The 18,707-nt window shown below is 36.8% G+C and overlaps 2 protein-coding genes across 3 annotated transcripts in view; one reads left to right on the forward strand and one right to left on the reverse strand.

Annotated features, from left to right (window-relative positions):
* The first annotated feature begins 399 nt into the window (after positions 1-399).
* On the forward strand, positions 400-3,257 carry LOC126910598 (WAS/WASL-interacting protein family member 3-like). The gene is made up of 2 exons (XM_050704455.1): positions 400-1,073; positions 2,101-3,257. The coding sequence occupies exons 1-2, from the start codon at positions 1,041-1,043 to the stop codon at positions 2,989-2,991; spliced, it is 924 nt and encodes a 307-aa protein (XP_050560412.1). The 5' UTR covers positions 400-1,040; the 3' UTR covers positions 2,992-3,257.
* A 4,332-nt stretch (positions 3,258-7,589) lies between these two features.
* The window catches only part of LOC118263000 (protein grindelwald), a 35,560-nt gene continuing 24,442 nt past the window's right edge, over positions 7,590-18,707 (reverse strand). For both annotated transcript variants that reach the window (XM_035574854.2, XM_035574768.2), the window contains exons 4-5: positions 18,058-18,191; positions 7,590-17,924 (exon numbers count right to left, since the gene is read on the reverse strand). In XM_035574854.2, the coding sequence (XP_035430747.1) occupies positions 17,607-17,924; positions 18,058-18,191 (452 nt within the window). In that variant the 3' untranslated portion in view covers positions 7,590-17,606. The remainder of the gene's footprint in view (positions 17,925-18,057; positions 18,192-18,707) is intronic.

The following is an 18,707-nucleotide window of genomic DNA, read 5'->3' on the forward strand; positions in this document are numbered from 1 at the left end:
GTTGATACAAGCGGAATTTCGGCGTATTAGACGTCAAGGCGGTTGCCTCCTCGACGCCTTCTACGAACAGGATCGGCCCTCTCGCGATCCCGCTCAGCAGCCTCCTTTTGGGACATTACAGTCTCACAAAAGGAAGCCACTTCCCTCCAATTTTCTGTCTCTGCCAACATAGCCCTAACTACTGCTGACAGAGACAAATCTCGCCCGATCCTAGCGACCAGGACCCGCCGCTCAGAGGTCCACGCTGGGCACTCTTCGAGCGTGTGCTGTGCGGAATCCAGGTCACCTCCGCAGTGATGACAATTCGTCGTAGCTTCTCGCCCAATCCTGTTCAGGTACTCACCGAAGCAACCATGTCCGGTGAGCACCTGAGTGAGCCTGAAGGAGACGCGCTCCTCTCTAGCCAAAAAAAAAAAAAAAAAAAAAAAACTCCTAGTGACACTGTCTGAACAAGGGCGATCCCTGCCCTAAACATCTAGCTTCACAGGTAATATTTGCGACCAAGAGGGAGAAAAGGTGAGGCATTGGACGTGCTTCGGCTGATGGTAATAATGTTTGCTTTCACTCTATTCACGAGAAGGGGAAATATATTTCTTACCGTATTAGGCTTAAAACTAATCATAATTGTAATATGTCGTGGCTTGTAAACTATGTAATTCACAAGTTCAAGCTTAAACATAATATTTGTTCGAAAACGCTACTGTCTGTCGATCTTCTTTTGAAGCTGCACCTCCATTTAAAAACGTTGACATTTCGTTTACTGTAATTCAAACCAGAAGCCGTTTCCAAATGCATTATCAGGCAAAAATTGAAATCACGTCTCCTCGTATTGACCATTAAGGCAAGACTCGCCATCTGGAATAACAGGTGTAAGTATGAAATAAAAGCAAACAAAGATTTTCAAGTATTGTAGTCTAAAAATAAGATGTTTCATTGACTACGTTGAGTTCTTTTCATTGTTTAATAAAATCTTTCACAATGTTTATAAACCTCGTCGTTGGAACAAACCAGTTCAGTTTCCACTTGATAGGATTAACACAATGTTCTACATAAAAGCCATTACAAAATTAAAGGTAAGTTTGAAAACAGTGATATTTAAAATTCGTAACCTAAATGTGGGACTTAAGTGATATGATGTGATAAAATATCATTCGCTCTCAAAGAAGCAGACATGATTATCACATTTTTCAAATGTGATAATCATCAGAAAAACATTTTTCAAATGTGATGCGCGGAGTAGCGGAACACAGATCCGGTCTCTAAGAGAATCCATGGTCGAACGGTTGAACTCGTCCTTGAAGGCGGTTTCCGATTGGGGTGAAGTTCAACGCTACCAAAACCCAGGCGTGTCTATTCTCTGCCAAACGGAGTCAATTTCCGCTGGCTCCGACTTTCCGAAATGTGTCCGTTCCGGTAGCGGATCGTCTTGAGCTTCTGGGCGTAACTCTATCGCCAACGCTTAACTTCGGCTCTTATATAGAGTCGAAGGCGCATCTGGCTGGTAGGAAGTTGGGTATCCTCTCGAAGGTGAGACGGTACTTCACACCGATGCTGAGCCTGTACCAAGCGCAAATGGAGTATCACGGCTCGGCCAAATCAGCTGGATGCGCTCATTGAAAGAAGGCTCATCAATGACGATGAGGCCCGGCTTCAAAGCCTTGAACACAGGCGCAACAAGCCTTTCCGTTTTTTTCATTTCGGAGAGTGTGCGGGGGAATTGCACAAATTCCCCCTAGTCCTTTTCATCATCGAACCACAAGACAATCGGCGAGGCGTCACCGCTTCATGGTAGATATCCCACCCACTCGCACGAATCAAGCTTCCTTGTGCTAAATCTTCAAGGCCCGAGTGAATAGGTTGCTTATAGACGTGCTCCACCGCAGGCCGTATCATCACTTACCATCAGGTACCCTGTACTTAATACTGAATCATAATAGGTATCACTAGGTATCATCAACGTGAAGAATCATATTATGTACCATTGGCAATTAAGGAGTGACGAATATAGGTTACCAAAAGCGTAACATATTAGTGTCTGTCCACATGTAGGTATACCCAAAGGACATAAAATGTAGTCTGAATATCGCATTTTTGTTGCAGTTCCTTATCATAGTTCTGTCGCTAGAGGGAATAAAATGCTCAATAGACGGAACTATTTCCATACGCCGGGGAAATGAAACGAAAACCGGCGAAGATCCCTGCAACCCTCTCTACTGGTACCCAAAAGCTATTCCAGAATATTGTAACTACCGGACCATGCCCACTCCTCCCCCGGATAATGGGCCTGGCCAACCTATTCCTGTCCCTATACCGGTACCCTTGCCTCCTCATGTACCAATACCAGTGCCTGTCCTGCCTCCTCCAGTTATGCCCCCAATGATGCCCCCAATGATGCCTCCAATGATGCCACCTGGTCCTCCTCCGCCGATTGCTATTCCTCATCCAATCATGCCTCTACCGATGCCTTTACCATTCGGTATTCCTCTTGCTCCTACAAACCCGATGGTGCCAGTGGCAGGAATACCTCTGCCGCCTCCACTACCAGCACCGTTACCCATGCCCTATCCTCCTCCGGCGCCTTACCCTCCTCCTTTTGGTTCACCTTATGTTCCACCGTTCCCACCAGCTTTCCCACCGGCTCCTTTGCCACCACCTATGTCACCATATCCACCTCCTTATCCATCAGCCTATCCATCACCTTATCCACCGTTCTATCCTGGACCCTATCCAATGCCCCCTCGTAGAGGAATAGGTATGATTCCTGGGATACCAGGTATAGTGAGTCCAGACGGTGGAGTCAACATAATGCCATTCTCTGATGCCTACGCTGACATGTTAGAAAGACATAAGCAAAAGATGATAAGGAGACGGATGCAGAAGATGCTGGATAACTACGAACGACCACCATGGAAGTCTCGAAGAAAAACGAGACGACACAATTGTAACAAAGCTAGTCATGAAGACAAACATAGTGATAATGACCTCGAGTAAAACAAAGCATTAAAGCTTAGTGATGATACTTTTGTAATATAAGAACCCTAGACAAATGGCACTAACCCTAGTTGATTCGAGTGAATAATAAAATAAATTAATTTGAGATTGATATTCAACAAAATGTTACTTATGTTAAAACTCGTGTATATCAAGCTCTACTAAACTTTTCTTTACATTCAGTTGGCTAGCGTTTTAAATGCCATTGACTAGAGGGTCAGGACAGTGGAGAAAGATTTTGTAACAGCAATTCATAATAAAACTTTGGTACAAACATCTTTATATTATTTTAAAAATACAAATTAGTTGCTTAATTCGTAAATATCTTATACCGCCACGTATTATGCTAGTACAGTTACTGGCTACGGTTACTGAATCCGCAAAATCACTTGTGAAGTAACATACTCGATGCTACAGCTTGTATATTCATCTTTTCAACGTTGCGGCGAGAAATCTCACAAAATATAAATCTAACAACCTGAGCAACCAAACGTCCGTACAAATCGGATCCACGCACAGATGCGACGCAAATATCGTGGGAAGATTCGTTGCAACTTTACCAAGTGAATATTTTATTATCCCAGTATTGTAGGGAACATGAAATATTATTCCCCTTGGAAGCCTTTCAGGGATTACAAACTACGATTTTCTTGTACTAAACACAACGAAGTTTTAAGAAATATATGCAAAAATGTACTGCAATACTTCTATTATACTGAGCACATCCCGAGAGTAAAACTTGTAACTCATGTTTTCTGGAAAGAATGATGGATCTACTTATTTAATCATATGGAAATGGAAACGTACGTACATAGGTGAGGTTTGTATGTTTTGTCTCACGTGTTTATAAGTACATCAAGAGCCGCTTTGCATGCTATACTAAAACAAGAGCTTAAGTCTTAATACGATAGTATTAAGATTTAATTTACAAAATGTTGTTATTATAGTTTTAAACAAAGAACAGACATGAGCCGCGCATTCGAAAATTTATAGGCAAATAGAAATAGTATTCGTGAAGTTTCTGTTATTACTGTATCTCTTTTATAGATAAATCACGGCTTTAGAACCAGTTATTTAGAACCCGACACATTTGCGAGGTGAAATAGTAATGTACTGTTATTACGTGTAGTCGCTTTATTTTGGATGGCAAAGCTCGTCTCGTGATTTCTATCTAGACGATGCACGATGAATAGAGGTTGATAACATCGAAAGCAATTCGTACGAATGGTTTCATGCCGTTCTCAAAGTCAGGTACTCATTGCTCAAAGTAGGATCATATCAAGTCGTAAAAGGTATTTAGAATTATGGAAACGTACTTATTTTAAAGCATGACTATTGTGTTTGCTATGAGTATACATCATCATGGCAGAAAGCCAGTCCTGTAGTGCCAGGATGACAAAACACGAACCTATAAAGTGGACAATAATAAAATAAATGTCCAACGCAAAATAAATGGTTACCCACAGCTGTGTGTGCAATATTAACGTGAAAAGTGCCCTTTACCTTAAATACACGAGTGTACATTTGGTGCCAAATAATGCTTTCGTTCAGTGGTTTTTACTAAGGAAACATCCTAAAATAAACCTTCAGATTCGTAACACTTCTATCAAATTAATTTATTATTGTTTAACGCGTATTTCATACTAAATCATGTAGTTCTAGTCACTGCGTATGATCTAGTGATTTGAAACTGACCACAGGCAACATAATCAGGACGGTGCCAGCTACTCAATTATACCAAAATCCACAGGAATTATCATAAATAAATTGGTGACATACTAATTAAAATGTTGATTAGGTCGATGACCGGTTCTAGGATAATGAATTTCATCAATTTTGTGATTAATTAACAGTTACAAAATTTACATGCCAAGAACGAATACCACCCCAAATGTTACTATAAAATTTTCAATTGTAAATTGGTAAGTGCTTAGAGTTATTTCCTTGGACCCAGTGTAAAATTAAAATAAATTTCTATTCTATTTAAATACTATACTATTTAAATAATTTAAGTGTTGTAGAGCCGTGCTTCGGCACGAATGGGCCGGCTCGACAGGAGTAGTACCATTTTTTTTTTATTTTTTTTTAGGGGGAAAATCATCCAATGACTTCTCCCGCCTTGGGCGAGGCGAGAGGGAGTGTCAGACTCTTACTGACTAAAAACCACCCCGTTCCTTCTCCTGCTTTTCGAGCCGGAGCCCCGGTAAACCCGCTAGGTAGTCCGCAGCTCCGGATCAGGCATCAGCCCTACTGGGCCCCATCTGTGGTGGTCTGATGGCTCTTTGAGGCGCGCGCGGAATGCGACGCGCCGCACGCACGGGTCTGGTTCTGTTCGGGCGATGAGCTACCCTTGCTCGCCGTCCACAGGCCCGCACTTACGGTGGCCGGAGATCGTCCCGCGATCCCCGACGCCCAGAGTGTCTCTCGCGACGGCTGGGGCGTGAGGAGGTTTGTTCCCTCACGCGCCCCGCCTCCTCCTTAGCTAGCATGACTGCTTCGCAAAAGGAGGAGACGGCATCCCAATCCCTCTCGCTCCGCACCATGGCCTGAACCAGTGCCGGGCGCGAGAGGTCGCCGTCGCCGACCACATCCCTGAGGACTTGGCGGTGCTCGGCCCACGCAGGGCACACCGCCACTGTATGTTCTACTGTGTCCTCCGGGCGGTCCTCGCTAGGAGTAGTACCATGGCCTCACAGAAAACCAACGTGAAACAACGCTTGCGTTGTGTTTCGTTGTGTGAGTGAGGTTACCGTAGGCCCAATTACCCCCATTCCCAATCTTCCGAATCCCCAAACAGCCCTTAAATTCCTAACCCCCAAAAGGTCCGCAACGGAGTTATAACGTCTCTGGTATTGCGGGTGTCCATGAGCTGCAACGATTGCTTACCATCAGGTGATCCATCTGCTCGCTTACTAGCTTATACCATGAAAAAATACAATGAACCCTACAATAGACGCTGTAATAGATAGAGATGTATCTTAAACATTCTGATCCACGATCCAGAAGGATTTCCATGAGTGAATGAATGGTATTTTTATTTATGACTATTTATAGAAGTAGATGATTAACGGTGTAAACGGGAGACAGGGTGACTTGACGCAGCATTTCTTAGAAGAGAATGTTTTATTTTAGGATAGTTTACATGTGAATACGACATCTGTGGACTGCGCGTGAGTGATGTGCGGCGCGTTGACGGAATCGCGCCAAAACTGTACTAAAACTAATTAAAAAGTTTCCACACATTTCGCATAATTTTTACAACATAATAGTATTTTACAGTAATGATCGTATAAGATTATGCATGCAACTTCGCTGATTTTCAAATTGCTGTGACTTTTTGTTTTGCTTATCTTCTATATATTAATACGTGATGCAAAAACTTTGGACCGTTTTTTACGAAAATTACGCGGACGTAGGAGCATAAAATTTGGTACACTTATAGTTTATGTGTAGGAGAAGTGCGGGACGCTAATATTTTTTCAAAAATAATGCTTATAAAGTAAAACATTACACACACATTAGTATCTGATCGTATTTGACAAAACGTCAAAATCGATAGACATTGCGATGATATTGACGTCTCATATGAACAGAGTTTTATAAAAGAGTTTGTTTGAGTTTGAGTTAAATAAAAATTATCCTTGAACGTTTGTTAAGTGGTATTGTACTAGGCGACCACTAGTATTTATAATTTGGTCTATTTTTACCGGAATTTATAGGTAAACATTGTAAACAGAACAATAATAACATAATGTTCCCTATATACATATATATCTGTGAATGTACGATTAAAAAGAATATCGTAAGTCAGCACAGACATATACCAAAAATGAAATTCTCAATTTTCATCGCGAAAATTGTTTGGCCCGCGGCCATTTTTTTTTGTTTCAGCGAGGCAATATTTTTTGTACGCGGTTTTAATTTTTTCCTAGTACACGTACACCTGACCAGTAGGCAGTAGTAACGTGTCGAAAATGTATGCGATTCTGGGTAACATAACTGTTACCACAGTCGACCCAACACTATTTTTTTAATACCCAGGGAATGTTTTGCAAATATTTTTAAAAATATCGATGGAAAAGCGAATATCCTTTCGACGAGGCAAAAAACGGTTGTATATCTGGTTTAGTGTCTATGTAGTATTCTCAAAATAATAAATGATTAATTTAAATGATTAAAAATGTGGCTTACCTACTCATTTAAACTGTTGAGAAAAGCTCTACTAGTTTCAAGTGACACCAGGACTCTTATTCACGAACTACGTGCGCCAGCTATTACTATAGTAAAATGCAACGTCATGCCTTTTATCCCCGAAGGTGTAGGCAGAGGTGCACATTACGGTTCGTAATTACGCTATACCATATTGACCTACTTTTCACCATTTGTGTTATAAGTACCATGTAATAGGGGTTGAACCTTACCATACACACAATTCCAGACTCCATGCTTCTACTGAGAAATTTTCTAAAAACCGATAAAAACCCAGTATACTTTGCCCGACCCGGGTCTCGAACCCGAGACCACTTATCCGGCAGTCGCACTTGCGACCACTCGACCAACGAGCCAGTGAAACACTACGGTACAATAAAACTAAAATATTAATCATAAAATTTTATTTCCAATTCGAAATCAAAATACAACAATTGAAGATACAATATACCTATATTTTATTTATGTTCCTTTTGACATATACATACAATACCTATACATAGATTCTATATCATTTTGTATCTAACACTACAGTATAAGCTTTTTCTATAAATGATGAGCCACTACATCTATTTCCACTACTTGTGTAATATCGAGTTATATGCTCAGAAAAAAGTTACTAAGAAAATTCTATGTATAATTAGAAATGACTACAAAGGTAAGCGTCCACAGGCCCGCATCGTACGCATCGCACGCAACGGATTTTAGTTTGTCTTGTATAGAAACTCATACAACTGCGTCCACTGATCCGCATCGTTCGGACCGCATTATCGGCAATGCCTACATACGACGCGTACTGATGACGACATACGGAATGCGTGCGGTGCGTACGATGCGGGCCTGTGAACGCTTACCTTAAAAGACTATTGGCATGATGAAGAGCCTTTTAAAGTTAATTTCATTCAAATTCTTCAAAAACTTCTTACAATGCAATTATTCATCATTGTCATAATCAAAATTGACTACAACGACAATTCTAAAACAATGTGATAATATTATGACTAAATTCATAAAAGCTTTAAGTATTGAAAACAATCTACAGTCAGCTAAAATTAGTCATAACTTAGTGCAGATCTTAATCTAGAACTAATATTAATATCTTTATAAATATCGCTACATAACTAACTTATCTACTTAAATAAGTTAATCTAATTGATTGGACGGAATTCCTGAAGGCTCCAAATATATACAAATACATTCTTAATACTAAAATACTATCGTAATTGTAATTCCTATAGACTAATTGTAAGTATTTTAATATTGCGTAAAAACGTGGTTTAAATTAGGTATTCACGTAAACTAGAATCATAATTATTAAGTAGATCCGTATAACTCGATATGTTTTCAAAATGTGATACAAAAATTATAATCTATTTAATGAAAACTACTTATTAACTAAGTATTATGTTTACCGGCTTTCTCGCCTAACTGTTTGACGTCATGTGTCGAACAATGATGCTCATGAATATGTGCCCTCTGTGTAGCTTGAAATTAGTTGAGTTCCGTGAAATAGTTACATAAGAAATCCGGTAAACATAATAATAGTTAATTTAGTACTATTTGCTAATTGTGTATAAAAACATAATACTTCAAGTTTCCTCTTTAAAAGTTGAGTACACTTAAAAATGCGAAACACAAAGGGGGAATTTTCTTTTTGTAAAATACGAGTATCAGTATATTCATCGACGTAAATTCTTGGCTAATTGGTTAATATTGTAACTCATGATGTTCCTCGCTGTAGGGAGAGTACTCCGCTACCTGGCCATAGAGCGTACTAAGCGTACTTGTCTGCTAAAACATGCAGTTATTTTTTAAGGCGAGAGAGCCACTTCATACTCTTAAGTAGGGATTATTTTTGTAACTGTTTTTCCTAAGTACGCTAATTGATGTCGGATTTTCCGCCGTAATTGGCAGTACGATGTTATGAGAACGCGAGCGAATACTTGGCTTTATGTTTGGCACTTTTATAGTAGTCTATATTCATGAAATTAATAATCTTGTTCAATCCATTAGTGATGATCTCAATTTTAAGTAATTTACTTCATAAAATATTGTCAATTTTCTTCTCAATAAGTATTTTATAAGTTTTTAATTTGAAAAGAAATGTACACTAATCTAATATGAATTGGCTTCGTGACATTAAAACTATATTTAAAAACGACTGATTCGATGAGTCTGTTTTATAATGATAATAGATAATACCAAATTGCAATTTTGAGAATTTAGAGGGTAAAAAAGATGTCGTATTTAGAGTATTAATACTTATAGCCGCTAGGTAAACAAAGCAAGAGAATTGTGATTATTAATTTCGAGGAATAAATGTTCAACTTTGTATAACTTTACGTCAAAAATGTTCCATAATGAGTCATTATATTTACTTAGTTCTACATACAACCGTTACGGGAATACCTAAACTAAGATTATTCTTAGATTATTTAAGTGCATTAATGCCGCAGGAGTTATCAAAATCTTAAGTAGTACTCCAGCTAATTTCATTTACTTTAAATACTAAAACTCCTTACACATAGTTAGAGCTATAATTTCTACGTCTGTGATTCAAAGTACATAGTGATGTATCATAGCAAATATCTTAATGTCTATTTAATACTATAATCGACCGAGCTAGCTCGCTACCATGTACGAAATACTGCGTACATTTTACTACCCTTAACATAAATACATTGTGCAACAAAACCTAACCTAGTGGAATGTCTAGTATGGACGGCTTAAGTTAAGTCCTTAAAAACAATATTAAACCTACCTTATCAATTATACCCTTATTTAACCTCGACAAAAATATACTTAAGTACTAGAATGTGAATGATGCAACGCTATAAATAAACAATTAAGCACTAAGACGCATTAGTGTCCACATTTTAAGAGATTTCGTTTAAACTGAGATTCGAGAAAATAGAGAATTTAGTTTCACCGTACCTAAGTATCGGTTGAGAGCGTTTCCCTTTAAATAAAATACACTAATAGGGATGTAAGTAGGTAGTCTGTATGTCTGAAGTAATGTTTAAGCCAGTAAGGAGCTTACGTTGTAGAAGATTAGTGTGCAACACTCCGGGCACGCGTTTACACGTTTCTAGCAGCAGCCTGTACCTAAGTCCCGTTTTCTGGTTAATCATTAGTTTGCAACAACATTAAGGAATTAAATACACTGTCCGGGCTGTTTGTTCTGGAAGCATTACACGGACTTAGGTACAGGAAAAGCATCTGTATTGGACATACTTAAAAGAAGATGCTGTTTTGAAAATTTTGGAACAATTTTAGTAATATGTTCTAATTAAGAACTGGGCTATCGTTAGCCAACAGATTAATTAAATTCGATTCAATTAGACAAATATAGGAGCACAATTATGCTTTCTTAATTACTTAAAAAACATTTTTTAGAAATGTCCATTTTAGGTGCTACAGTAGTGTATACATAGATGATAATCTTGCTAAGTTGTGTCAAAAGACACGTTAGCACGTTTTGTTTGTGTTTTTACAATAGTTCAAAATCTGTTCAAGTCACTTTTGTACACAAAATTACTAGAAACGTGTAAATGAGCTAAAGCTGTTTCATTGTCTAAAATCCCGCAGGTAATTCCTCCCTTAATGAGGCTAACCGCCGTGTAGACGGGTTCGAAAACATTTTCCCCTGTTATGCAGTGATAATTTCTGTTTAAAACATTCAACAACTGAAATTAGAACCTAAAACCATATCTATAAAGCACCTATTTACTTAACATATCCAGAAAATAGTTCTACATTTTAATGTCGTATGATATATGACTTATTTATTCTTATTTAAGTATCTTATACCGACATGTGATGTTGTGTAGTAGACAAACTACAAAATATAATGAACCTTATTATTATTTTGATAATAGCTGTTCTTAAGTACCTACTTCGATATTTCAAGTTATCATTAATGCTACTTCAGATTCATGAAGATGTCTGGCAACGTTGTTATTTTTTATTATTACTACATAATAGAGAGAGGGTCGTTTGTAAGAAAATAATATGAATATTTGCGAGAACAATGGTCTATAAGAAGCGTTTTATTTTATTGCGTGGTCTTAACTGTCTAGGTCTTAATCCAATAGAAAATTAAACCCTTAATTTAAAAGCGGCGTATTTAGCATACTACGTCTGTTCGAGTACAGGGTGGGAAGACGATGGATCAGGAGCCCATGTTCAGGTCACTCCGGAGTGCAGGAATGTGCAACCACAAACAAAAATCTAACTTTCCTTCACTAATTCCTTCAAACAAAATGTATCCATAAACTGTGCCCCGTGATAAAATATAAATTATTATTAATCGTAAATTATCTATTTATTTAAATTATTACTTATTAAGAATCTACCAAGCTATTTATAAGCTCTACTGACACATCATCTACCGATATATATGTATTATGTATGTAATACTAAACACAATTTTGATATAAATCGCCGATGAGTTTAATTACGTATCTATGATATATATTGATTTATTACATGGACTAAATATATACCCGATTGCTTTTAAATCGTATAACAGCACAAGGAAAGTATGTACAGAAACATCGATAGTGATAAACTTATTTGTAAGGTATTATGAGACAAACTATAGGGGGGAAGACGATGGATTTGGAGACCGTCATTCGGTACCTCCGACAGTGCGATATGGTGCTATTATAAAACAAAAATCCACTACTCGTCCTCAACTCAGAAAATCAAATAACTGTGAACCAGTGAAAACGGCTTCGTGGCCTTATTAAACAAACCTTAATTATTAACAAACTGTTCAAATCTTATTATAAGTTAAACTAACAATGTGTGTAGCGATACAAGGTTGAATTAAACCAGAACTTAGGTCGGAAGACGAGAGATTAGAAGCCATTAAGACTTAAGAATTGTTCTATACTGCCAATATGTGCAAAGCGAATATTCGTAAATTATTAAACTTACTAAACACAACTACTGGGATGGGAAGACGATGGATCAAGAGCCCAACTGGGGTCGCTCTGAACTGTGCAAGTAAATATGTGCAATCACCAAAACTAAATCGCCTTAAGTATTTCAACATAATACTACGTCAAAAGTGCTCATGATCATGATGACAATACTGATGTATCAGTGAAACCTAGGGTCGGTTTATATCTGACGGAACATGCGTCGCGTAACGCCAGAACAGACAAATGTATAGAAAAACAATTGACCGTTCTTACTCAACGGATGATACGCTCGACGTATTTTACGTTATATATGAACCGACCCTTAATCTACCCAGATGTTGCATATTTTCACTTGTGTCTTAAGATGTTAAAGTTATTTAATCAAGTTCCACAAGTGTCCTTATGTCTAACTGACACTGATACATCGTCAAACTATGATAACAAATCAATTTATGTTTTTAAATATGATTCTGATTGATGTAAGAATTTTCCAATTGTTCCAATTTGTTATGAAATAAATACTGTATTTTCAAATAAAGAAACTCCCTAAAATTATGAATACTAGTTAGATAAATATAAGTATGTAATAAGAATTTACTTATAGGAAATAATTATTTCATTTAAAAGCAATCGTATCACACGACCTAAGCCGAAACTACTTATTTCTTATGAATTTAAATATACATAATTTAAGTTTTAGGATTAACTTAAGATGTCGGAAGACGGTGGATAAGCAGGCCACACATCTGTGGGTCTGCCTGTGTCAGATTGTGAACTAATTAACAAAACCCATTAACCTACAGATAGTAATTAAAGAGAATTATTAATATTTCCAACGCATTTGTTCTCGTAAAAACCATATTCATTAAACCACAGTGAAGTATCAAGGAAACTTAGTCTCTAAGTACTTACAATATCTAAGTACAGAAGGGGGACAATCGTGTGATTTTAGAACTGCAAATCCGAAATTGTGTATCTCTTTCTAACAAACTGATTTAGTTATATGTAAGATAAGGAGGGAAACAAAACAATCTGTTTACGTGAAATCTTAGATAATAAATACGAAGACGATAGAGTATCGCTTTGGGAATAGACAAATTGATTCAAATATGACTGATGACTGTTATAAATCAAATGTAATAAACATACTTCCTTTAAATAATAAAAAGGGATTTTATTCCAAATCCCTTGGTGAAGAGATTATATATTTTAAATAATAAATGAAGAAGAACATCTATTGGTTTGGACGCGAAGAAATCTGTCCACCGTACTCAAAGTTATTTAATGATTACTTGACCCAATCTTTAGCAATGGTTTTTGGAAAAACTCGTTGCTAAGGAATAGTTTAAGTAATCATTAAATTACTCTGAGCACGGCAGTTAGGTACTTTGGTTTTCTTTCAAAATATATTTTTGGATCGAAATCTAAATAATTATGAATGCCAATACATAATAAGGTTGAAATGGATTTTTTAACCACATATCCAATTTTCAATAGTTACGGTTCACCGTCCTCAATATATTTTGATTCAACGAATGCAAGAATGTTTTTCTGTAATTAAATATTAGGTTAGTCACCCCTTCCTGACTTAACATGACTTATACCGAATTGTGCCGAAGTGCCTACCTTACCTATCCTAACTACCTTACTTATGACACTACCTTACACTAACCTAACTAGTGCAAAACAGTGACTTACCTCTATCACTACCTTACATAACCTTACAAGACTAAATAATTTAACTATAACCATGAAGTATTTACAAAGGGGAGATGCCATAATGTGATTCTGCACTGTGACACAAAATACCAAAAAGGTATAGATAGATTATAAGTGCTCAGATATTGGCACATTAAAATGTGGACCATAAGCAACGTTTTTGTAGTATGGGTCCGATAGATGTAAAATAGCCTATCTATTTGACGTGGTTTGTAACGTCCCGCGCTCCCCGTAAAGTGAATTCCAGTAATGACATCTCATCTTTGTATTTGCTTCACGACTATCACTAATAAAGTTCCTATGACACCTCACTGAAGTATATTATGAAGAAATTTGAGGAATTTTGATTAATAAGTAACTATATGTAGCCAGCCATCTTCGTGTATAAGAAGTAACAATAACTTATAAGTAAATAGATGATATAAATACACAATTATGTATGTATGATGCAAGTACTTTGTGCACATAAATCTATCATGATCTTCAAAATGTATAAAATAAGTTTCGAATACCGATATATATTAGTAGTATGTTAATTTGAAATTGCCTGACTGAAATATCAATTTTATGTTATAACTTTAGACCCACAAAATTCAGAATCTATTTTAATTTATAAATGTATAGGTGCACGCCATTTTTAGCTTTATCGTAATGACATTTATCATTGTAACCGCTTGTATGAGAAATGTTCCAGTCACTATTTTCATTCTAGTTGTTATCTCAGTAGTGAGTTATTACATAACAAAGAATGTCGCGGCTCATCACGAGTAATGTTTACTTCACTCAGTTAGATTAACTCGGAATGCAACGCAAATATTCTCACAGTGCAAATAAGAATACATTACTGTTATTAGAAAACACAAAGATCGTGCAAGACATTCCCATTGCATACACGACAAAATCTAACTGGTATAAATAGGTAATTTGTTTTACTTTGTAGATGTTATTATAATTCCGTATCCATAGAGTACTCGCGACAACTCTCCATTCGTAAATACAGATAATATTTATTATTGTAGTTGGTAACAAGTTGGTCGTGCCAGCGAGTTTGTGAAACATACACTGAACTACTTACATTGATTGGAACAGCACCCACAAAAGGACAACCCGAGACGCTTCCAAAGTTTTCATCTGAAGGACACTTGGTTCGGTACTTATTTTGTCCTCCTCACTTATATACCATTCATTCCTTAATACACGCGTCAACATAAGGGTCACTTTTATTGCTAGAATACTTTAAATACAACCTACGGGTACTTATTCGTAGAACTAATGATGGATAATTACGACATTAAAATTCGAATCTATACGCCTTACGTAGGCCTGCTAAAACTAAGTTGAAAAGGCACTGCAGGGAATGCTTTATAAAAAACTTAAAAGTAGCTATTGAATTAACTTCTACATTTTAACGAGAAACTTAAATAATGATCTGAAATTTATTCCGCCGCTTAGTTGCAACACTCTAACAGAATGTGCGTGACCTTAAATTAATTAACTACACCTTATAACATAATCCTTAAAAGTATATAAGAAATTCGTAATCTCTTTCACAATTAAATATACGTGTATCTTTTGGTGAGCTTATATGCGTTAATAAAATACATCAAAGACAAACAATCAAAGCGGTAAATACATAAATACACTTCACAATAACAACAATGTTATATTATCGAGAATCAAGTAATTACAGGTACTACAGTCTGACGGATTAATGCGAGAGTTTAACTGTTAGTGTTATCAGACATTACTGTATTAAATACACAGATCAAACAGCTTATTGTTGAAGATAATTTAGTTGGAGGTATTTCGGTGGCACACGAGGTCGCTTGAGGGATAACACCGGTGTAAGTAAGTGTAGTTAGTAGTGAGCTCAGTCAGCGGGCTCTTGTTCCGAGCTTACACTCGGGCCGGCTTACAGTTGCCAAGCTGTGGTTGATGACTACACAAGCTTCTCTTTTAATCATAAAACGAAACATCTCGACAATAGCAACATGCGTTGTTATCACAAAGTTAGTTTACATACTAAACAAATAGGATCCGACACCAACAATCAGTAACGTAAACATTTAACATAACCCATAAATAAAAAACTACCGCAGCCATGCTGGACATTTATTTAACCCGAGTCGAACTCGAAAATATACAACATAATTATAATTATATAAGCATTAGGTATACTAACTACCTCTATATGTATACTCGCAACATAATATGTGTCAATATTGTAGCTGGGATCCGCCAGACTAATGCGTAATAGTTATTAAATTGAAAACCTCAGTTTTGGGAAGTGGGATAATGAGTTCGAGCGAATTCATATTTATACACATTGTGTTGGAATCAAATACAATACCTGCCAATAACAACGTCACTATTAAACATCACAGTTCGTAGTAAATGCTACCTTCCAAAATCCATTCATTTGTTGAAAGCTCAGTTCAGTATTAATTAGGCTATAGACTGATCAAAATGTTGCGCTTTGCAACCAACTGCATTATTCGCTATGACAATCATATTGACATTTCCGAAACTCGCGAACTGCGAATTGAGTCTGGCGGTATCCAGGCTTAATACAAGCATTTATAGGTATTCAAACGCTATGCTATACATACAATATATACATTATACATCTTTAAAAATTATTGCCGACAGAATACACGTTTGTTATAGTCGTAATTAATCAATTAAACAGTAATTTACTGGTATCCATGTGACGTCTATCAATTCTCTTTGTTTTGTTTTGTGTGACAGAAAGACGCAACCAACGTATGTTTGCCAAAAATAAAAGACGGCCGATGTAAAAGAATCTCGTTATTACTCATTAAAAAGTGATTTTTCAAGAGCGTTAGAGAAACACTATTGTATTTTTAAATTATTGTTTTAAAATTCTGTGTTGCCAGCTTTCCCTATTATTTTTTAAAACTTGCGAATTTAATGTGAAATATTTCGTTCTGTGTAAATTAAAAATGATATAACGTTACACGGATACCGAAGTTTATTCTGTGATGCGTTTAAATTATTTTACTTTTTAATTGTAGTTTTAAATTACTTATATAATCTCCCCACATATAGGGCATTATTTAATATTCGATTTATCACTCATAACTACTTTATTGTTGGTGTTACGTCTTACAGTTAGCTTAACACTAATTGATCCTCACGTGTGTATAAAACAAATCTACATTGTAATAATACCTTACGTAATATGATAAATATCTAAAAACGCTTATATATCTCCCAATACTACACTTACATTTTATAGAATTTGATTACAAATCGTTTATAAAAATGCTTCATTTAAATTCGATGCATCGAACTAGTTTCTCTTCAAACTACATCATTCCGAAGAATAAATAGATCAAAACTTACTCTAACGTTATATAAACTGACTTTTAGTGAAATTACTGTAGAAAAATGTGCATTTTACTGTTATTTATTATTTACTCCATAACATTACAATATTATATTCCCGCTACGATTGTCTGTAGAAAATATTTCCTACTAAAAATACTGCAGACGAATCTAATAAAAAGTTAAACAAGGCTCTACGTTGCTCAATAGAATTAGTGCTAAGGACTATGATAGCATTACAACACGATAAATTCAATACAATCCTACGGTAAAAAGTTGTCTCATTTAGTTTAAATCTGAAGAGTCTTTTAATATTGTGAAACTTTTGTTGGCCTAACATTCTGACGTGGCAGTACTGAGCTTGCGGTGTATGAACCTGATGGTGGCACTGCCGAAGCTGACAACCCTTCCTCAGAACTTGTGGCTGGTCGCGGGCTGCTCCGGCGGTGTCACATTCATACCCATGTTATCGTACGAGAAATCTAAAGTCGTATCCTCGGCTGGATGTCGGTTGCTAAGTGCAGTACTGATCGTCTTCGGCGTAGTTGCTCCCTGACTCTTCTCCGTCTGAGAAGTCCTGGTTTCCAGGTCCCTCACATTCAGAGGCTGCTGCGGTCGTTTCGCTGGATCGGGGTTCCGTATCTCCAGTTTCAGTTCGTGCTTAGGTTTCGGCATCTCCGCGTGTGGGTTGTGATGGGTCAGGTCGTTTGGGTACTGCTTCACTCGGTTCTGGAAATTTATGGCAGGAGTTTCAAAATAAAGGAGTCAAAATTAGCTCCCGTCTTTTTTTTTCAACCAAATATAACTTTATAAAGGTTATGAATACTACGTGAGAGTACCTAAGTGAATAAAACGTCTTTACCTTGGCCGGCTGAAATTTCTGCTTGAGGTATCGCCAAGAGAACTTGCCCCTGCACACGATGATGAGCACAAGCACCAAGATGGCGAGGGCCACGGCGCTGATGATCAGAGCAGTCTGCGCTTGACGCTGCACACCTTCGAAATCATAACCTTTGTCAACCACCTTTCACCAATATTCTACAATATTAAAATAATTCTACTGGATCATAAATATTTTGGGTTTTAGGTAAATATAATTATACAATTGCATCAGCGTCTTGTCAAAAAAAATCCTTCGCAGTATATTACTATAATGCATTTATAAACTTCTGTTTAGCATTAGCATTAGCTAGCACTGGACAGGTTACTGCAGAGAAAGTTCTAACGAATAGTGCTTTCACTACTGGATAAATATTACGTGTAGTGATTTGCCAATCGAAACCTTTTCTTCGCTAATATAAATGTGGAAGCAATTTTATTTTGAACTGTAAACATTATAAGGCACAAAATGGCGCGTATGTACCCGCAAAGCCGAACTTGTAGTAACTACACTTAACATTGTCAATGAAGAATTATTAAGGTACGTAGAGGACACTAAGGGGACTTAGGAACACTAGTAGTTGGTCCAGGCATTACATGTCCGCTGTACCGAACACATAATTCATTGGAAAA

The sequence above is a fragment of the Spodoptera frugiperda genome, chromosome 25, assembly GCF_023101765.2.
Source record: "Spodoptera frugiperda isolate SF20-4 chromosome 25, AGI-APGP_CSIRO_Sfru_2.0, whole genome shotgun sequence".
Classification (NCBI taxonomy): domain Eukaryota; kingdom Metazoa; phylum Arthropoda; class Insecta; order Lepidoptera; family Noctuidae; genus Spodoptera; species Spodoptera frugiperda.